Source organism: Penicillium cinerascens, assembly GCF_028974065.1.
Source record: "Penicillium cinerascens strain IBT 15544 chromosome Unknown contig_5_segment0_segment0, whole genome shotgun sequence".
Lineage (NCBI taxonomy): Eukaryota > Fungi > Ascomycota > Eurotiomycetes > Eurotiales > Aspergillaceae > Penicillium > Penicillium cinerascens.
Genome location: NW_026695294.1, coordinates 196345 through 216990, shown reverse-complemented (window position 1 = coordinate 216990; position 20646 = coordinate 196345). Strand labels below are relative to the sequence as shown.

The 20646-nt window shown below is 53.6% G+C and overlaps 11 protein-coding genes across 11 annotated transcripts; 4 read left to right on the top strand and 7 right to left on the bottom strand.

Annotated features, from left to right (window-relative positions):
- Positions 1 to 492: 492 nt before the first annotated feature.
- Positions 493 to 2034, top strand: glkA (glucokinase glkA; the record flags this gene model as incomplete). The annotated part of the gene is made up of 2 exons (XM_058451615.1): positions 493 to 675; positions 730 to 2034. 2 exons carry the CDS (start codon positions 493 to 495, stop codon positions 2032 to 2034), a joined length of 1488 nt encoding a protein of 495 aa, XP_058308153.1.
- Positions 2035 to 2569: 535 nt separating this feature from the next.
- Positions 2570 to 3730, bottom strand: N7498_004552 (putative aryl-alcohol dehydrogenase Aad14; the record flags this gene model as incomplete). The annotated part of the gene is made up of 1 exon (XM_058451614.1): positions 2570 to 3730. The coding sequence occupies one exon, from the start codon at positions 3728 to 3730 to the stop codon at positions 2570 to 2572; it is 1161 nt and encodes a 386-aa protein (XP_058308152.1).
- Positions 3731 to 5209: 1479 nt separating this feature from the next.
- N7498_004551 (MDR family MFS transporter) lies at positions 5210 to 7201 on the top strand (the record flags this gene model as incomplete). Its single annotated transcript, XM_058451613.1, has 3 exons — positions 5210 to 5638; positions 5691 to 6070; positions 6121 to 7201. The coding sequence occupies 3 exons, from the start codon at positions 5210 to 5212 to the stop codon at positions 7199 to 7201; spliced, it is 1890 nt and encodes a 629-aa protein (XP_058308151.1).
- A 233-nt stretch (positions 7202 to 7434) lies between these two features.
- Positions 7435 to 8222, bottom strand: N7498_004550 (Mpv17/PMP22 family protein; the record flags this gene model as incomplete). The annotated part of the gene is made up of 3 exons (XM_058451612.1): positions 7435 to 7587; positions 7660 to 8076; positions 8127 to 8222. The coding sequence occupies 3 exons, from the start codon at positions 8220 to 8222 to the stop codon at positions 7435 to 7437; spliced, it is 666 nt and encodes a 221-aa protein (XP_058308150.1).
- A 189-nt stretch (positions 8223 to 8411) lies between these two features.
- On the bottom strand, positions 8412 to 10110 carry N7498_004549 (cytochrome P450; the record flags this gene model as incomplete). The annotated part of the gene is made up of 3 exons (XM_058451611.1): positions 8412 to 9314; positions 9363 to 9980; positions 10033 to 10110. 3 exons carry the CDS (start codon positions 10108 to 10110, stop codon positions 8412 to 8414), a joined length of 1599 nt encoding a protein of 532 aa, XP_058308149.1.
- A 787-nt stretch (positions 10111 to 10897) lies between these two features.
- On the bottom strand, positions 10898 to 12379 carry N7498_004548 (C2HC5-type zinc finger protein; the record flags this gene model as incomplete). The annotated part of the gene is made up of 1 exon (XM_058451610.1): positions 10898 to 12379. The coding sequence occupies one exon, from the start codon at positions 12377 to 12379 to the stop codon at positions 10898 to 10900; it is 1482 nt and encodes a 493-aa protein (XP_058308148.1).
- Positions 12380 to 12939: 560 nt separating this feature from the next.
- N7498_004547 (uncharacterized protein) lies at positions 12940 to 13886 on the bottom strand (the record flags this gene model as incomplete). The annotated part of the gene is made up of 2 exons (XM_058451609.1): positions 12940 to 13770; positions 13833 to 13886. 2 exons carry the CDS (start codon positions 13884 to 13886, stop codon positions 12940 to 12942), a joined length of 885 nt encoding a protein of 294 aa, XP_058308147.1.
- Positions 13887 to 14429: 543 nt separating this feature from the next.
- On the top strand, positions 14430 to 15431 carry N7498_004546 (uncharacterized protein; the record flags this gene model as incomplete). Its single annotated transcript, XM_058451608.1, has 1 exon — positions 14430 to 15431. One exon carries the CDS (start codon positions 14430 to 14432, stop codon positions 15429 to 15431), a length of 1002 nt encoding a protein of 333 aa, XP_058308146.1.
- Positions 15432 to 15775: 344 nt separating this feature from the next.
- N7498_004545 (putative metalloreductase transmembrane component) lies at positions 15776 to 17980 on the bottom strand (the record flags this gene model as incomplete). Its single annotated transcript, XM_058451607.1, has 1 exon — positions 15776 to 17980. One exon carries the CDS (start codon positions 17978 to 17980, stop codon positions 15776 to 15778), a length of 2205 nt encoding a protein of 734 aa, XP_058308145.1.
- Positions 17981 to 18081: 101 nt separating this feature from the next.
- On the bottom strand, positions 18082 to 18498 carry N7498_004544 (uncharacterized protein; the record flags this gene model as incomplete). The annotated part of the gene is made up of 1 exon (XM_058451606.1): positions 18082 to 18498. The coding sequence occupies one exon, from the start codon at positions 18496 to 18498 to the stop codon at positions 18082 to 18084; it is 417 nt and encodes a 138-aa protein (XP_058308144.1).
- Positions 18499 to 19233: 735 nt separating this feature from the next.
- On the top strand, positions 19234 to 20481 carry N7498_004543 (3' exoribonuclease family protein; the record flags this gene model as incomplete). Its single annotated transcript, XM_058451605.1, has 1 exon — positions 19234 to 20481. The coding sequence occupies one exon, from the start codon at positions 19234 to 19236 to the stop codon at positions 20479 to 20481; it is 1248 nt and encodes a 415-aa protein (XP_058308143.1).
- Between the last annotated feature and the right edge of the window lie 165 nt (positions 20482 to 20646).

Here is a 20646-nt window from a genome sequence, read left to right as displayed (position 1 = left end):
GTGAAGTCGGGGAAATGCGTGCCATGGAGAGCCATTGACCATTCACAGCCCCTCCCCACATTGTCATCACCGTAGTTTGGTTTTAGTTTCAGGGAAAGGTTCATGCCGTCATGGGAGAAAACAAAATGACCCCCCAAAAAAAATCTGGCTGGTTCTGTGAAACGAGTATTTTCTTAAGAGGTTGCGTGACCCCAGGAATGTAGGGAGAAGTCTGCATCCGGAAGATTTAGAAGTGTATATAAGAGGAACACCGTTTTTCAAGAACTACCGAGATAATAATTTGAACAAAATAAAAATAACGGAAAGGCAAGTCCGGTGAAGCCGGTAATTCGTGGAGCGCAAATGCCAAGGTTGAAAGTCGCGGACTGACCTCATGAATCCCTCCGTCATCCCACTTTGCGCCTCTTTTTCCTCCACTCCACTCTTTCTTTATTAATCCTCTCCGGCTGCACTTACCTTCCTCTATTCTAGCCGGTCCTTGATATTCTTACAATGTCCTCTACACTACTCGAGGAGGCCACGCGCATTGCGCGTGACTTCGACTTCCCCGCCGAGCAGGTGCAGCGCGGGGTTGCCGAATACATCAAGCAGTCCAACGAAGGTTTGGACAAGGAGCACACCACTCTGAGCCAGATCCCGACCTTTGTCACTGCTGTGCCCAATGGCACCGAAAAGGTGCCGTCCTACTGCTCTTGCGAACTAAACCACCACTAACACAATCCTCCGTAGGGTCTCTACTTGGCCGTCGACCTCGGCGGGACCAACTTCCGCGTGTGCTCTGTTCAACTGCACGGCGACACCACCTTCAACCTCACTCAGTCCAAGATCATGATTCCCCGGGAACTCATGGCCTCCGGTACCTCCAAGGACCTCTTCCTCTTCCTGGCCCGCCAAATCGAGGCCTTCCTCCGCATTCACCACAACGAACATTTTGAGGCACACCAGCTCCGGCGGCGCGAAGGTCACCGCGACGAGTATATGTTTGATTTGGGATTCACCTTCAGCTTCCCCGTGCGCCAGATCGGGATCAACTCCGGCACCCTGATCCGGTGGACCAAGGGCTTCAACATCCCCGATGCCGTTGGTCACGATGTATGCGCCCTGCTCCAGTCGGCCATCGATGCGTTGGAACTGCCCGTGCGCGTGGCGGCTCTGGTCAACGACACCGTTGGTACCCTGATGGCCCGCTCCTATACATCCCCCGGCGAGACCGGCACTTTCCTCGGAGCCATTTTTGGTACCGGTACCAATGGCGCATACGTTGAGAAGCTCGAGAATATCACCAAGCTCAAACACCTTGAGGGCGCCCACTACGACAAGTCCACCGGCGAAATGATCATCAACGCCGAATGGGGTAGCTTTGACAACCACATGAGCGTACTCCCCAGCACCGTCTTCGACCATGAGCTGGATGCCGACAGCAACAACCCCGGTGTGCAGATGTTCGAGAAGCGCGTCTCGGGCATGTTCCTGGGTGAGATTTTGCGTCGCGCTCTGCTCGCCATGCACAACGACTCTAAGCTCGGCCTTTTCAAGACCAGCCAGACCTCCAAGGTCTCCATTCCCTCCGATTCCCTCTTCTACCGCCAATGGGGCCTGGATACCAGCTTGTTGAGCCAGGTCGAGGCCGACTCCACCAAGCAAATGAGCGACGTCAAGGCCGCGCTGAAGGACCACCTGAAGATTGAGCACCCTAGTGACGAGGAGTGCAAGGCTGTCAAGATTCTGGTTCACGCCATTGGCAAGCGTGCCGCTCGTCTGAGCGCCGTCCCAATCGCGGCTATCCTCATTCACTCCCGCAAGATCGAGACCTGCGACATGATCGACGTTGGTGTGGACGGCAGTCTGGTCGAATTCTACCCTAACTTCGAGGGCTACATGCGCGATGCTCTGCGTGAGGTTCCCGAGGTTGGCCCGGCGGGCGAAAAGAAGGTTCGCATCGGCATCTCGAAGGACGGCAGCGGTGTGGGTGCCGCTTTGATCGCTTTGGTCGCCAGCAAGGACAAGACTCTGCAGAACCCCACCGAGAAATGAGCTCGGTGCTGTCATGACGTCCATTGAGTGTATGTTTAATACCTCAATGTTCCTGAATGTTCCGTCACTCGACCGTCTGTCTGGCTTTACTAGCTAGGCCAGTACCTTTGTTGCGATCGTCTTATGAGCGAATTGCGGTACATGACACCGGCCTTTCCACGCCCTACCTTTCACTTTCCATAGCAAGGGGAAGCTGACTGAAACATTGTGAACTCAACCAGGAAGTGACCGCGATGAGCCACGCGCCCTTCGCTTTGCCATTTTCTTGCTCTATCTATTCTGCTGTTTTCTGGATCTCAAGCAGGATGTATCATTAGGGTTTCTTTTTTTTTTGGATTTTTTACATCTTGGTTTTCACACGGAGTTGCACAGACATTGACCTGGCGCGGCATTGGCATCCGATATCAGTGTAGATTTGCATTACGGCTTAGCTACAATCTCAATCCCAATATCATTGGATTTTCTCGTTCAAATCATTATTTTCATTAGAGAGGAATTGAGTCACCAGAAATTATACATCAACTGCCTCTGCTATCTAGTTCCGCCCATACCCAATCGCCTGCTTACCCTTGACAAAGTCAACGGTGGCCGCCGTCCGCATCAGGAACGGGGCCTGACCATCGGTAGTCGCCGGGTCAGGTCCGATAAAGTTTCCAGGGAAGCCAATGTCAAACGAGGTAGCAGACTCTAGGAACTGGATCTGCTGCTCTGTCAGACGGATCGACAGCGCCTTGATGTTATCCTTCAGATGCTCGACCTTGCGGCCGCCCACGATCGGGAACACGTTCGGCGCCTTGCAGAGCACATATGCCAATGCAATCGCCGTCACGGACTCGATGCCATGCTCCGCTGCCACCTGTGCTAGCGCCTCGGACACCTTGCGCTCGTCTTCCGTCTGCTCGGATCCGAATGCGCTGCGCAGTCCCTCGCCCGCCTTCTTGCGCTCCTCCAGCTGCTTCGCTGTCTGGAAGTGGCCGCTGCCCAGCACATCCCAAGGCGCAAGCGCCATACCGAAGTGCCGTGCCATAGGGAGAATGTCGCGCTCAAAGTCACGACGCATCACGTTCCATCGGCCCTGGTAGATGGAGAAGGGTGTCTTGCCGTGCGCACGGGCGTACGTGTTGGCAGCCGCCACGATCCATGCAGGCGTGTCTGAGATTCCGAGGTACATGACCTTGCCCTGTTCCACGAGGATGTGCAGCGAATCCATGATCTCCTCAATCGAGGTCGTGTGGTCCCACCAGTGGAGGTAGAGCACGTCAATGAAGTCGGTCTGTAGCTTGCGCAGCGAGTCGCGCACACTCAGGATCATGCTGCGTTTGTGGTTGCCGCAGGCATTGGGTGCGTTACCCTTGCCCAGCTCCCAGGTGCGGTAGTCCGTTGTGAACTTGGTGGCCAAGACCATCTGGTCACGGTTCTTGCGCGCGGCCATCCATTCGCCGATCCAGGCTTCAGATTGCTCGTTTTGGTAGTTGTTGGCGGTGTCGATGAAGTTGCCGCCGGCTTCGACGAAGGCGTCGAGCAGCTTGAAGGATTGCTCTTTGTTCATGCTGCCCATGAATTTGTTCCAGCTGTCTCCGATGGACATGCCACCCAGCTGCAAGGGGGACACGCGGATCCCCGCGCTGGAGGAGAGGACGCGATACCGACCCAGAGGAGTGGCGGGTTCGGGAGCGGGCTTGAAGAGTTCGTCCATTTTGATCTGTGAATCGGGGTTGGATTGGGATCGAGTTGAGATTGATGGACAATTCCTGATGAAATGGATCCGTATTTATAGTCGGATAAAAGTGGATTTCTAATGATCGACGGAAATACCGTAGAAGTGGTTCTTCATGTCATGCCTGTCATCCGGATTTAACGAGTATTCGTCCGCCCGAACGCCAACGCTTCATGGGGTTGACCAAGCCGCGGTTGCCTATCCTGATGATGTCAACAATTCATTCCTTGTTTATCAAGGTTCTTCATGATCGAAATCGAGATCGAGATCGAGATCACCCATCATATGCAATCTCAAACACATGTTTCTGTTGGGGTTTCTCGTCTGGATCTTGCGGGTATGATATCATCCCAAGCTTGCTACTGGAGTGCCCCAGTATATAGCTCCTCGGCCATAACTCAACGCACAAGTGCATTATTCTCGCATTAGTAACGAGACATTGCGCTCGGCTTCGCAAGTATTCCTCTCACTTGGTCATAGCGCTTGAACTTGAAGCTTTAACTCCAAACTCCACAAACCCCGACAGGCGCTAGTCCATTTCGGGCTGTCAGCCTGTCGGCTGCTGACCAGGCACCAAGGCACCGATGCCAGGCCCAGACCGACTCTGTAAGGTGTCGAGGTGTCGAGGTGTCAAGGCACCAAGGGCGTGTCCCTTGCGGGCGATCATTCCACACGTCTGGCAAGTGACAGGTTACAATTTTACGGAACGAAAATCATTCAGAAATAATCCCCGTCCGATCCATGCACGGGCTGTCCGGACATGAACGCCTCCCGTTCCGAATCTGACTCGGCCGCAATCCGAATGTTCGACGAGACATCTACGTGTACTTGCTACAATGGATTTACTACGTAAAGACGGGGCCATTTCTCCTCCCTTTCCCCTGTGCTGTACGATGATGCCTTCGCAGTGGCATTCAGAGCAAGGGATCACCGCTATTTCCCCACCCCTGACCAGACGGGCCGCCACGCGGAGGACAGGGAACAAGTAAACAAGCTGCAGAAACATAGCTCCGCGATCCTTGCGTGGACTCCTGGCCGATTCAGCCCCCGCCTGGACTGCAGCTGAGCCCTGGTTTCATTGATGCCTGTCATTCGCTCAGTCAGATGGGCTGCATGATTACGAGACGTGGGTCGTTGTCGTATACGGATACACATCGCCAATCCCGGAATGACCTAACGCATAGCCCAGACCATCGACACTAGCCGAACTACCGCACATTCTGCAGAGCCTGCAGGCCATGGAGACCTCCAAGCCACATGGAGTTCGGGGCCTTCAGTGGTAGGGTTTGTGCGTCACCAGGAGCCAAGGGCCCAAGGACGCGCAAGGTTGCCCTGGACCATAGTGAGACCTGTACAAAGGGCCGGCTGCGTTGCCAATCCTGCCTGACTGCAGCCTTTTTAATCTGCGCTCATCCCCTCCAATTCTGGCCAATTTTTTCCCCCTGCTACCATATTGTCATGTCTTCTTTCTTTAGTAAATCCACACCTCCAAAGGTGGAAGACCATCCTGCCCATAGGACGTCCGATGACCAATCACAGTCCAAGGGAAACTCCAAGCCCTCTAGTGAGAAGGAAAGTACTTTGGTCGATGAGCCCTTCAGAAACACCGCGGGCGGCCTCGATACCGACAAGGAGGCTGCGAATGATGGCAATCACAATCGCACCGGGAGCGGCAACTTGCCTGAAGCGGTACCCAATGAGGATTCCAACAAGGAACCAGTAACCCGCGGCGCGGAGGAGAAGGAAGTTTCAAATCCGGAAGAGAACAACGAGAGCGATGCCTCTAATGCAGACCCCAAAGAGGCCAGCGATATAGAATATCCTACGGGGTGGAGACTCTTGCTCATCACCATTGCGTTATGTCTCTGCGTGTTCTGCGTGGCACTAGTACGTCTGTCGCTCGGCACCCAATCAATCCAAATAACTTACCATTGAATAGGACAATACAATTATCGCAACAGCCATTCCCAAGATCACCGACCAGTTCAACTCCCTCGGCGACGTGGGTTGGTACGGTAGTTCTTATCTGTTGACCACCTGCGCCGTGACTTTGATGTTTGGCAAATTCTACACTTTCTATTCGATCAAATGGATCTACCTATTCGCTCTCTCTATCTTCGAAATTGGATCTCTGATCTGCGCCACGACCCCGACTTCCGTCGGACTGATCTGTGGCCGTGCCATTGCAGGCCTGGGAGCAGCCGGTCTGTTCTCCGGCTCCATCCTCATCATCCACCAGAGTGTGCCGCTCGTCAAGCGGCCCCTGTATACTGGCCTTGTCGGCTCCATGTTTGGTATTGCTAGTGTCGCCGGTCCACTGTATGTTTCCTCGCTTGTGGTGCGGAGAGCCGTGCTAACGTTCCCGGCAGCATGGGAGGTGCTTTCACCGATAAACTCACCTGGCGCTGGTGTTTCTACATTAACCTGCCTATTGGCGCAGTGACGTTCCTTTTCATTCTGTTCTTCTTCAAGGCCCCCAAGGCTTTCATCAGTCAGAACACGAGGACCTGGAAAGAGCAACTTGCCGAGTTCGATATCCTGGGCTCCCTGTTCTTCCTCCCTGCCATCATCAGTCTTTTGCTAGCCTTGCAATGGGGCGGTACCACGTACGCATGGGGTAGCGCACGAATCATCGCACTCTTCGTCGTCTTCGGTGTGCTGATTATCATCTTCATCGGTCTTCAATGGTGGGGTCAGGACCGGGCCACCGTTCCTCCCCGTCTGATCAAGAACCGTAACATCTGGGGTACAGCATGGTACTCGCTGGCCATCGGTGCCGCGTACTTCGTCATGATCTACTATCTTCCAATTTGGTTCCAATCTATCAAGGGCGCCTCCCCCATCAAGTCCGGTATCATGAACCTGCCCCTGATCATCTCCGTCGTGGTTATCGGCATCCTAGCCGGCGGTCTCGTCACTGCCTGTGGCTACTACACCCCCTTTATGATCGCCTCTTCTATCATCATGACCATCGGCGCAGGACTCCTGTCCACACTCGAGGTCGACTCCGGCCACGCCAAGTGGATCGGCTACCAGGTCGTGTTCGGTGTCGGTCTGGGTATGGGCATGCAAATGCCAATGATCGTCACACAGACGGCACTCAAGACCGAGGACGTGCCCAGCGGCACCGCCATCGTGATGTTTTCCCAGACCCTGGGTGGTGCCATCTTCGTTTCCGTTGCCCAGAACGTCTTCCAGAACCAACTCTTGCACAACATTCAGACGTATGCCCCTGGTGCCAATGCAGCTATGATTGTTGGAACCGGTGCCACCATGTTGCGCTCCATCCTCGCCGGTCCTGCCCTGAAAGCCGTCCTGCACGCATACAATGACGCCGTTACACAAACCTTTTACGTCGCCGTTGCCATGGGCGCTCTGTCGCTGATCGGCCCCATCTTCATCGAGTGGCTCTCCGTCAAGGGGAAGAAGCTGGACGTGGCTCCGGCGTAAAACATCTAAAAGTTTGCGACTTTCGGTATATTCGTGCATATTCTTTATTTCTTTTGATGTGCAGAGTGATCCCGACCATTTGAGGACAGTACAATACCGGCTCTATATACCTCCGTGATTTTTGAGTAATACAATTAATGAATCTACCGTTTATGCGTATCCAAGCCAAGACAAGTAAAATTCTAATTGGTCTATGCTCGCCGGGTGTAAGATGATGGTGATGAAATTACAGATTAGACCACCGCATACAGACTGAGATAGATGCCCCAGATGACGCCACACGCGCTCGCAAAGACCACTCGACGGTCAACGGGGATGACGGTGTACATGAGAGTCGAGACGACGGGGCGATATTTGAGTCGCGCATTCATGATGGGTCGGAAATCCTAGATCAAATTAAAATCGGAATTCCCATATCAGGGAGGGAGGGGGGGAAATAGAAAACAAAGGACACGTACCAAAAGAACTAGCTCCCACACACGCCCGACGCTCTCCCCCTTCAAGAAATTGATTAAAACAACGAAAAGCACGATATTCATCGCGCCCGCCAGCGTCTGGTCGAAAAAGAACTTCATCACGAAGCTATGCAGCCCCGAGCGTCGCGAAGGCGCCCACTTCTCCTTGTCTTTCTGGAGCGGCAGAGCGTCCTCGTCCTTGGATGTTCCCAGGATAGAAGAAACGAATGACCGAAGCCATGCAAATGACAGCAGCGACTTTAGTGAAAGCGAGCGCCACAGATTGGAGATTTCCGCCCGTGAGGGAAATCCTGGGTAGCGCGCCTCCAGGGCACGTTGCCAGTAGAAGTTGACAGGCACGACCAGAATGCCATAGGTCATGAACTGGAGTAGTGCCAGTGTATTTAGAGTGAATGGCCCCTGGGATGTGGTTAGCTTCTCTTGTTTATGCTTCAGGGCGCAGGACGTACGCTCTTGTTGCGCTGGTCGATCAGCTGCGCCAGGATGTTAGAGATGGCATTGAGGACGGTCGATTGCGCGATCGTCACGGTCAGCTGCGAGGGCATAACGGGAGATGGTTGAACATCGCCCTGAATCCAAATTGCCTAGATATCTTGACAGCGGAATGGGGGGCTGAGACGCGCAACCGTGTCCTGACTAAGACGCGATCGTCTGCGTGAAACATGGTTCATTGGACACTACTTTTACGTTTCCACTTTTAAACATCTCATGATCGTATCATATTCGTTGCCAATCTATGCTCTGGTCGGAATTACTTTTGAGAACTCCACGTTCGGTCCATCTTTTGCACTGGTAAAGTGGTCCACCAGCGCCAGGTGGCCTCCAGCATCCTCACCTTGACGGTCTGCCAGCGACATGTCAAAGAGGAAGAAAAGTCGTGCCAATGTCAGACGCATTTCCATAAATGCCATGCTCTTTCCAATGCACCCGCGCGGTCCAATGCTGAACGGGCAGAATGCGCGACGTGCCGTTTCGATATCTTCCTTGCTGGTCGTCCACGATGCGCCCGATGATGCGCAGGTGGCGCCCTCGATCCAGCGCTCGGGAATATACTCCTCCGGCGACCGGTAGTACTGCTCCTGGCGATGGATGGAGTAGACGGGGGTGCCACAGTCCGTGCCTGCGGGCAAAAAGACACCGTCGACGACCGCTCCGCCCTCCATGACTTCGCGCGGTGGTGCGCCTGGTACGGCCGGTGCGAGGCGCAGAGCCTCGTCGATGCATGCTTTGAGATATCCGAGCTCGTTCAGGCGTGAACCACTCACGATCTCCTCGACCTCGGTGAAAGCGCCGCGGACTTCGGCGCACACCTTGGCCAGTGCAGCCGGAGACCGAACCAGGTAGAACAGTGTAGCTGCCAAGGTGGTCGAAGTCGTATCACTGCCCGCAATCATGAGCACGTTGGCCTCACCCCACAGCTCGGGGGTGCTAAGGCCCTTGCCCGTCTCGGGGTCCTTTGCGTTGAGCAGGTAGTAGAAGAAGTCCTTCTTGGCTTCACGACCGGCCTGAGCACGTTCCTGAGCACGCTTGTTAGCCTCGACGCGCGAGTTCATGATGAAGTTCCATCGGTCCTGCGTGAGTCTTCGAATGAAGATCTGGTCAAGGTGCCACCGGTCCAGCGGCATCCACAGTCCACACTAAACCAGTCAGCGTTGTCCGAAGTGAACGGGATATATTGTACTCACGACGTAGTGTCGATTCGCAGCGCGATCAACCAGTCCAATCATGTGTCGTCGAGTATCGCCAATGAGCATGTCAAAGCTCTTTCCAAAGCAGAGCTCACCCATCACGTCGTACGACAGGTAGCTGAACCAGTTGCCCATGTTGCGCACGACGCCCTTGCGATCGTCACCCTTTCTCTCATCCTTCTCGTCAAACCCTGCCATCACCGCGCAGAGCTGTCGCACATGCAGCAGCATCACATCCTCCATTCCCTTCAGCGCATTCTCTGAGAATGCCTGGCTCAGCACGCGCCGCTTGCGGCCGTGCATCGTCTTATCGATTGCGTTGTGCGTGTTGTACACGCCCTTGATCGCCGGGAAGGCATTGTAGAAATCCGCCTTTTGCAACCTCTTCCCGTGTCCGTAGATATCATGAAGTCCCTTGTCCGAGTTGACCGAGACGAAATTCGGCGCAACTCGCACGTGCGTCCCGTATTTCTTGTGGAGTTTGTGCAGCCACAGATGCCGGTCTCCCTTCAGACCGTGATAAAGCTGGACCCACGGTGTGATAGATGCCAAAAAAGGGCCTGGAATGCGCCGAAGTGGGTGCACGAGGCAGTTGTAAAGTGCGTAAGCGATTGTCTGGGATCTTTGTCAGATGCGCCCGAGTGTGTATTTAACAAGGGATACATACAAGCACGGCCAACACCGCGGCCAGGTCGACCGCCAGTCGCTGTGCCGTCATGCTCTTCACCACTGGTTCCACGAGCATCTTGACTGGTTTTCACGTCATCAGCGGTGCTTATCTTCCGAAGTTATGGGGGGGAGCGTTATATACTTGCCGCGCCGAAGATACCCGCACCCAACCGTGTCCCGGCATCGATGACGCTGGACCCAACCAAACGGGGTACTGGCCTTAGAATCTCACTAGAATGATGGGACTAGATTGTCCGGAATGCTCTGACGGATACAGGCGGGTATTTCTGGTTTCAATTGTGCCTTTGAAGTGAAGTGAACTGAGGATCTGAGAAATCCCGGGCGGGGCGCGCATGAGTTATGCTTATTTTTCTTTTTGGCTTATTCGCTGTTTGCGGGGAAGATCCTCTCCTGGGAATATACAAAGCGAGAATAGAGTGATACGACACAAGTCAATAGGGTCTATTGATCGAGGATCTATGATATCTGAGAGACACATCTCTCAATACACGTGAACGGTCTTTTCGAGGTGCCCCTCGCATCCCCACAGCGGCTTCCAAGGGGTCTTTGAACGCGGCCGACCGCCATTATCCGATGTGTAATCCCTTTTCATCTGCTCCGCAATTGGACGCGGCTAAGAGAGTGGATTGTGCTGCACGGCGCTTTAAATAGTAATGCCCGGGAACAGCGGCGCGCAGTCTGATTCGAGCGCACTCTCTGTTGGGGGATGCTCAGTGTATGAACGATATTTTCCCAGACGTCATCCTGGAATATGATATACATGTTCACTTATGCATAACAGGTGTTGGCCAGGTTCACTCTCTCAGGTTATCGACGTCCGGTTTTGCATCGTGCCGAGCTGACTATGCGCTGGTCCCATGTAATCCACCATCCAGGATCCACTGCTCATTATCGTCGTTGTCATCCTGCACGCGCCGCCAGGTTTGCTTTCGCTCCCCTCGTTCGGCCCCGTCTGCCGTCTTACCGGCCGGGGCCTTCCAGACAGGGCGCATTAATCCTCCAGCTGCAAGAAGAGGGTTCCGACTGAAAGCGTGGCTGCCTTGGGACGCGGGAGCTTCCTCGGAGTCCGCCACGTCCATGGGATCCAACTCACTGGGCTCTGGTGTTGATTCCACCGCTGCGGATTGATACACCCTCCGGACTTTGCCGCCCTTGATATCAAGACTCATGACGGTCTTCTTCTTCTCCCACTCGGGACGAGCTTTCTCTTCCATCTCGCGTTGAATGCGTTGCTGCTTCTTCAGTGCGAGGGCTCGCTGTGCCGGGCTCATCCATATCGTTGAGGCGATATTCGGGGTTTCGAAATCGGCTGCCTCATCGACGACCTTCGTCCGGCGAGCATTTTGTGCCTGGTACTGAAGCAGCTTATCTCGATGTGCTCTGGCTGCATCAAGTTTGTTTGGCGAAGATGACCCAGATGAGTCCACAGGTCTCGGTGCTCCTTGGTGGTGAACGCCTTCGTTATGGGCACGCATTTTCTCTTGACCGCGCTCCTCTCGGAGCTCTTTAATCATACTGTGCACCTCGTCTGGAGAGAAGAGTGGCGTGCCGCAAAACGAGCACGGTTGTAAACCCTCGAGAGAGCAGATAATCTTGCCGCATTTGAGGCAATTGGGGGCCGGGTCAAATAGCGGATGAATTGTAGCGTAGCAGGTACATTTGCGCTTTTCAGAGCTCATGGTCGGGTTGGTTGAGAGCTCCAAGGCGGCAATGGCGGCCGTCAAGTCGGAGATATTATTGGTAGTGAGGGCTGCCCCTCCCTTTGAGGGACTGGCTGTACGTCCGCCCTGACGGTTTGGTTTGCTTGTCTTTGATCGCACATTCGGCAGCATATCGGAGAGGACAGGCCCGGAAGCTGATGGGGGCGCTTTCGAAGGGGCTGCGGCCATGGGCGACTGTGTGCGAGATGATCCAGAAGGGCCGGGAGCAGGCAGGTTAGGAGGATGAGACACCGACTTGCTGGCCGACATGTAGTCCTCCGCTGAGGACTTCATGTAGCCTCCTCCCACGTCACCGTAATTGTCCGGTCGACGCGGCGGGCCAGCATTGTGTAGCGGCTTCTTCTCCTTCTTGTTCCTCCCCTTCGATCGGTCATTGGCTGTTTCATTTCGTGTAGACGAGGCGGGCGGGGGGCCACGACGTGCATTGAAGGAGGCGATAAACTCGAGAGCCGCGGGGGAATCGCCGAGGAGGGTTTTCAGGTTTTCAGCACAGGCTTCTTTCGGAAGACTAGCTGAATAGTCAATAATCTGCTTTAATGACTCCTCGTCCAGCGGAAGAAGTTGGCTGAGCCGAGGCGCAGCCCAGGCAGTGAGGTCAGACATGGTTGTGAAGGGAAAAAGTTGAGGTGGAGCTCCCCGCAGGAGGTGGGACTATAACTATACCCTTTCCACTCCCCGACTCCCATGCACCACCTCTGGAGTTGGAGCTGGGCTCAATCTATTTATAAGACAAATTTTCCAAGAAATGATAAACCCCAGATGCGAAATTCATCAGTTCCAGCCAGGTCATCAAGGACACAAGCTAATGTGACAGCTACCGAACGAGGCAATCATCCCGATAGAAAAGGTATACCTACCCTATAAAATCTTTTAGAAGAGGCCGAGTCCGCGAGACCTGTGCTTTTCTACCACAAGAACCCCGTAGGGAGACAATATTTCTACAAGGAAAAGCTCAAGCAATTTCACGACAATGCCGTGCCACGGCCCATTGTATCATATGAAAGTAATGTACAAATCCTATCCCACCCGTATCATCATCGTCAACTATGCAAATTCTTGTTTAGATCGGAGCCAGACCTAAAGACGCCGTGAATGAAGAACAAAAGCAAAAAACGCCGAAGACACCGAGATGACTGAAACGATGCAGTCCTATCCTAGGACTCTCAATCCGCATTCTCACTCTTGACATCGTCGTCATCCTCTGCTGTAAATGACTGCTTAAGCTTACTAGGCCCAGGCTTGTTCATAGAGCCTTTCTTGGACGTGTTGAGCTTTTTCTTCTTTGTCGGGCTCGGACTGCCGTCTTCGTCGTCGTTGTGGGGTCGCTTCGGTGCTGATGAGGTCGGACTACTGGCGCCACTCGCTCCACTGTCTGTTGGAGTCTTGTTGCGTGTGCTGCTGCCACGTCCGGAGATGTTCATGCATCGGTCCAGATGTTGCGCCACTCGGTTCATCACGAAGTATCGGGGGCAGATAGGACATTTGCTCGTAGGAACCTCGGGAATCGTGCTGTCCTTTTCGGTCTTTCGCTTCTTAGGGTTAGGCATCACGGCGAACATATTCCCGTGGACGTCGTGTCCGGGTAAGGTGATCATTGGCCCGTTCCGACAGTATTCACGGTTTGGATCGGGGGGAGGTCGGTAGCCCGTGCCGACAGGTGGATATGACAAGCGTGGGAGACGGCAGTCAGGACAAATGATCTCCTTCACGGTGTGTAGCGGGTTTCCTTTCAGGAATACTTTCCCGCGGTCGTAGATGGCGGCGTCCGTCTCTAGCTTTGTGCTTGCGAGTTTGTTCGCATCGATGATGACTTCTTTGGGTTTGCCGTCCGCTACGGTCTTGCCGGCCTCGTCTGGTACAGTTGACTCTTCCTCTGCTTTTTGTCTCGCAATCACCACCGCGGAGCGCATCCGCGCCATCTTCTCCTCGCGGTGGACCTTGGCAACCAAGTCATGAATGATGTTGTGAAAAGTTTCGTTTAGGATATCGGTCGACTAGTGGATCAAGTCAGAAGTCCGTCTGGTTTTCCCCCTGGTGTATTTTCTCAAGCACATACCACTTTGGCGATCGTCCCGGCAGGATAGCTCGGTCTGCTGGTGGAGTCGGCCATTTTCGGAGTCGTCCAGAGATGCCACCCTCGAATGGTCCGTTCCTGAATGGCCGACAGCTGTGTCTGCCCGCGACACAATCAGAATCCTCTTCGCGCCGGTTCGCGGTCTACTTCTCCATAGGCCGGAAATCTATGCAGGGAGATGCCAATGGGTGCAACGAAGTCGGAGTCGGTTCGCGAGGATGCGGAGTAGGGACCATACAAAATTCAAACGTAGGTTTCACGGAGGAGCGCAAGTATCTATCGCGGGCACGAGTTAGTGAATGAACTTGAATGTCTCGGGTCTCGGATGCAGTGGAGGTTACCCTCGGGAGGCGAGCGCATGCGTGCAATAGGGGGCAACAAAAGGGATAGATGAGAAGGAAGGATGTCGCAGCTTTTGCCGGACAGAAGCTAAAGCGAGAGAAAGCAAATGACCTACCGATTGACTGTTCTGCACGATCTCCGGGGGAGGAAGACGGAAAGAGGCGATGAGGCTGGAGCAAGTTGTTCACTGACCTTATCTCTTATCGCATCTCCGCACTTGTCTCTTTCATCGCTGCTATGGCTTACCAGTTCTTTGCTAAAGGCAGACCGTCTGGTCCTTCTGCTAATCCTACTCCTGTCGCCTCTCCTCCTCCATATCGCAGAAGTCCTTCTATTCATCCACCGCCAGTTCAGCCGCCTCCTGCTGCCAGGAAGACCAGATCAAATCAGGCAACCCAGGACGAGTACACGCCCTATCCGCATGTCATTCTCGCGGGCTATGCTACTCCTCACCCGCATGTCACGGTAGAAACGGTTGGTACCGGGCATATACCATCTCTGGCGCGCATTACTGGGCTTCTCCTCCCAATCCGCTACCCAACCTCCTTCTATACAGCCACTATCACGGACCCTGTCATCGCGTCTCTATCACGCGTCGCGATCTATCATGACCACCCAGTCGCCGTTGTACCCGAGTCCGGTGCCTCCGCTGGGACAGATAAAGTGATCGGGGGTATTCGCTGCAGGTTGGAGGGACCGCATCCGACACAAGAAACACAAGACCAGGCGACAAATCTCTACATTCAGACTCTCCACCTCCTCTCGCCCTACCGTGGCCAAGGCGTGGCTGCAGCGCTACTGAACGCGCTGCTGTATAAAACACCGCCAACGAATGAAGCATGCGGTCACGTCTCTGAGTTAGTTAACCACTACAATATTCGGACTGTGACGGCGCACGTCCACGAAGCGAATGACGAAGCTCTCGCGTGGTATCTTGCGCGCGGGTTTACGATTCAAGATGGTGTCGTGGAAGGATACTATCGGCGACTGAAGCCCTCTGGGGCGAGGATCGTACGGCTGGATCTGCCCTATGATGATGCACAGAAGAGTCTTGACCGAGATGAGCTCAAGGGGTGTCCAAAAAGCTCACCCCAAGATGAAGATTGGGAGAAGGTCGAAGCAGAAGATGGAGAAGAGGGTGACCATGGTGTTCAGCTTCTGGGTGACTCGCAAGAGGAAACCCCCTCAAGGAAGCGCAAGGCCGAGGACGAGAAGGGGAATCATCCGCAGCGCCGGTGAGTGGTGCACATCAGCATGGGAATATGTGACATTTAATTGAGATCTGTGATGGATACCCAGTGGACTATAGTCCCCCTGCATCGGAGAAGTTCCGTGTATAATGAATGCAAGTGCGACGGTTTCTTTGCAAATCTTGATATCGATGAGACAATAGCTATAACCAAATATATATGCTTGTGTAGATACAATGAGCTGAATCCATCGTGGGAATATTGCATTATCCACTACCCTGGACAACAAGTTTTGAAAACGCCACGGGTATAAGTCGCATGAACCAGACAGCTCCGGAAACAAAAAAAAAAAAAAAAAAAAGAAAAAAAACCAGATCAAAGGAGATCGATGAATTAGATGTTATAGTTCTCTGCATGCAAGAAGATCTCGTCTCTGTTCGGATCTAACATCACCTGCGTTTGTAGCTTGGCCACTGTGTTGGCCACTTCGACACGCATGCTGGGCGGGCCGCATACGAAGACACAGGCGCGCCGACCAAAGTTCTTCGAGAATCCATTGAGCATCTCGGGGATGTTGGGTCGGAAGTAGTCCGTCCTCCAGTTTTCTCTCCGTTGTGATGATTGGAACACAGCATAGCGCGGCGTGGTCCTTTGGGCCACAGGTTGTGAGTTGTTGAATCCAAAGTTGAAGGGGACGTTATTGAGTCCAGGTGATCCAGAGGCATAAGAATCTTGGCAGTAATGGCGGTTGGTCGCAACGTGAGGTGCCATGTATGCACCTGGGAGAGCAGCAAGCCCGTCTTCGTTCTCACGGCGCAGTTCCTTTTCTCTCTCGGCGTCACCGGCTGCCTCTTCTCTGATCCAGGCGGAATTGCGCTTGTCAATGCCCTGCAATATACCAGATATCTTCTCCTGGACCATATCTCGCCCATTTTGGTCGTCTTGGTTTACCGCGGTGAGGAAGAAATGGCAATGAACGATACTGGATGGTGCATGGTCTCGACAGATGCGGAGCTCCTCTTGGAACCATTCCATTGTCTCTGGTGTCTTCAGGGACCAAATGACTTTGACTGATTTGGTGACAGCTTTACCGTCACGAATCTTCTTGATCAGGTCTAGCAGCTGACTAGCAATGGCGGTGATGCCGCTTCCTCCTGCGAAGAAAATTATGTCGTCGAAGGCGGACATCTCTCGCTGCATGCCGCCATAAGGCCCTTCGAGGAATGCCGTGTAGGTCTTGAACGGGCCATTCTCCAAGTACTTTTCAAATGCTTTGCGTGTGAACCCCTGGGAAGGTCGAAAGACGAGGGTCAGGTCTCGGTACTTCTCGCCATATGCAGATGGGAAGTCATCGCTGCAGAGTGAGGCAATAGTAAAGGGGTGACTCTGGAAGACGGAAATCCTGGGCATGCGCAGATAGACGTACTGCCCCGGTCGCCAGCGCATCTGGGTAGGGACAGTCACCTTGATGGCACCCTGAGGAAGTAGTGTAATGGCCGACTCCTCTCCAATCATGAACGATGACATCCGGAATGGGTTCATCCAGTTCAGATAGAAGAGGCGGATGATGTACGTGATGATCCAAATCACGACGGTGGTCCAGAGGTATCCCCACGAGGAGAGATAATTGCTCGTGTGCCAGAACAGCATCGCCACGAAGATCCATGATACGGGGATATGAACGATAATGAACAGCTCATACATCCGGTGGCGGATAAAGGGAAGTGAATGGATGCACAGAACAAATAGAGGCACGGCTGCTGCGAGACCCGTACCATACACATATATAGACATGCTCGCAAGCTTCCGATAGTTGATCATGGCTCCATCCTCCCAGATCGGGGTGATGTAGAAAGGAATCATATGCACAAGACACAAGAAGAGACAGATATAAGCAGACCAGCGGTGAAGCCCATTCAGCCGCTCGGGTCCCAGGCCAGTGAGCATGGTGATGAAGTTTGCCTTGGTGGCAAGCGCGACAATCCACGGAACCATCGCAACTGCAAGCATGCCTGCCCGAATGGCCAAGGGCGGTGATCCCAGGGCGATGGACCAGTAGTACAAAGGCTGTGGCACGAAGCAATACAGAGTCACGAAGATCAACGCGGTCAGCACAATCATCGTCACTGCCAGAGAAGGGAAAACGAATTCTGTCCTCCCCATTCGAACGACGGGAATTGGTCTATAAAATACCCAGCGCATGAGTGCGATTACCTTCTGCAACGGGATGAATCGTTGGAAGATTGACTCGCGTCTTTTGGGAGGAGCAATAGCCGTGTGAGATGGGAAGAAATGTGCGCTGGAAGCATCAGTGCCGGCACTGGGAAGCTCGTATTCGTCGCACATGGAAGTATTCGGATGAATCTGGGATCGGCTTTCTCTGAAGTAGGCGACCCGCATCTTGTCGCCCCAGATATGCCAGAATCGGACGAGGGAGGTGACGACCAGCAGCACGACGGCGAAGTAAACGAATCCATATCCGTATTTGGCTGATTTCGACCAGGGGTCACGTTGCATCTCCGCCAGCTCCGCCTTGGTCGTCGAGGCCGTGACCACGACCTTGACTCGTTTGGCGAGGGACATGATGGAATCCAGCATGGTGGATGGTGTTGGTACGCGGAGCGTGTATGGTTTCTGTTCAGGACCCTAACAGGTGAGTTTTAGCGGTATTTGCAAATATCCAAGTGTGCAACCTACCCTTACGTCGCTTGTCGAGGATGATCATCGCCAGAGAAGAGCTCTCTTCGAAGTTCTATAGATGCACCGAGCTCATGTCTTGGCCAGAGCTCAAACAAAACTTGATGTCGCCGTGGGTGAACGAGAGAAATAATCACGGGGACACCCGCATAGATGTAGGGTGAAAGGCGCGGAGCGGGGGTCACACCAGTTCGAGAACCTCGCACTGTGATGGGATGCGTCTTTGCCTTGGGAGACCGCGTGCTGACCAGCACCGAGCCAATCGAAGGCCTTGTACTGGTGATCAACCACATTGTGGCACTGGATGGCTCCGCGGGCGTCTCGCCAGGGCGACCGCATGGGGCGGAGGTCAATTCTCGAGAGCTGCCAGTGAAGTGTGATGGTTTAGCGCCCGCGGAGCCAATCATGAAGAACAACATTATTAGAGGTGACGAACGGTGATCGGGCCGCATTAGCGCCGTGGAATCTTTCTCGTCCCCGTTCTCTCACATCTTAGCCTGTTTGTTCGGATTGAGTCATGCTATGTTTAAAATTAGAAACCTCTAACTTTGCTCCGAAATAGTTCATGTTCATCTGGTCCGAGTCAGGAACTCCAGAAGCCGCGATATACCCGAATGCATTTGTTACTATGTATAGGAAATCTAGTGAATCATTTTATCATTTTACACATACAAAACTGGTGTCATGGAATTGTCAAAGGGCCTGGATGTAAAATGGAGTATGTTTTTCCAAAGGGGTTGAGGTAATTCCTTTTGGGTTGGCATTGGGCCGGTGATGAGTTTGCCGGGAGACGTTGGTTAGTATGGAGATGAATGAAACAGCAATGGTGGGAGAGGGACTGAGACAAAAATGGAGATGGCAACTCGGGGTTTGCGGGGATATGAATGTTTTCACTACTTTTATTGTAGAACTGGTCCCATTGAGGTGTGTAAGGCCCCGCTGTCTCAAGAGGATGTTCACCTCCGAGAGGATTGAGATAGTTCGCCGTTGAAGTGTGTTGACCCGGTGAAGCTTTTGTGATCGCTACCACGTGACCATTCCTGTCTCAATCCTAGATATACACCGCCTTTGATGGGGAATTATTCTGCCCAGCCATGCTCGCTTTTTCATCTGCGATCGAAACGACATAGCTTGCCATTTCACAGCTCTCCATAATGGCGACCCTTGCGGCAACTGCTGCACCCTCGGTGACGCCGTCCCTCGCACTCCCACCTTCTCAATTCGCTCGCCTTCAGCCTCACACCTACCTTCTTGCCCACCTCTCCCCTCCTCCAGCAAGCAACCAGCCCTCCATCCGCGCCAATGGCCGCGCCCCCTCCCAATTTAGAGTCACGTCCGCCAATGCTGGCTCTTTGACGCACACGAACGGCAGCGCTGTGGTGCGTGTCGGTGATACGACCGCTGTCTGCGGTGTCCGCGCCGAGATCCTGCACACAGATGATATCGCCTCGTGGAGTGTATCCTCCTCGTCGGCTACAAACTCAAACAAGCGCCGCCGACTGGCCAACCTCGGCGAGAAGCCAACAGAGGAAGATGAGGAAGACAAGGAAGATGCCGGCTTTGAGGATGAAGAGGACCGTGCCCACATGCAAGACTTGAACTTGCTCGTCCCAAACCTTTCCTTGAGCACCGGATGTGCGCCGGGCTTCACTCCTGGCGCCCCTCCTTCTGCGCTTGCTCAATCACTCTCTCATCAGATCCTTTCTCTCTTGCACAGCACACGCCTCGTTCGGGCAGACGACTTGCGCATTTGGTACCAGCCGCCGAATCTCGGCCCAGAGGACTTGGAACGCCATAATGAAAGCGAGCAGATGGATGTGGATGCAGGGCAGGGTGCAGGCTCTGAAGAAAGCAAACCGCGAGAGATTAAGGCCTTTTGGGTCCTTTATATCGACGTCATGATCATTTCTCTTGCAGGTAACCCATTCGATGCCGCATGGGCCGCTGTCTTGGCAGCTCTGCGTGATACGAAGATCCCGAAAGCTTGGTGGGATATTGACAACGAGACTATTCTCTGCTCAGACGATATCTCGGAGGCTAGCAAGCTATCTCTGCGCGGCTTGCCTATCGCCAGTTCATTCTGCGTCTTTGAGGCTGATGCTGCTGCCGGCTGGCGCGCGGTCGTTATTCCAGATGCTGAGCATCAGAAAGCTCAAGACCAGCGGAAGAAGGGCCCCCAGCAGAAATGGATTCTCGCGGATCCGGACGGCTACGAGGAGGGCTTGAGTCAAGAGCGAGCTTGTCTCGTCGTTGACAAGCCGAAGAATGGAAAGGGAAAGACGGTCATCATGAAGATGGAGAAGCATGGTGGCTGGGCAGTTGATACCGAGGACTTCCGCCAGCTGATTGATATCTCGGGCCAAAGGTGGGACGAGATGAAGCGGATACTTGATCAATGCTAGACTATGAGAATATGATACCATTTCTGATTCCTACGGATTTTCGACACCTTGCTTTCGACTTGGGACCCGATGTCATGTTAAACTCTCGTGACAAACACCGAATTCATTATTGACGGACAACAAGCAAACTCAAATAGAATACTCCATACGTTGAAACGCTATCAT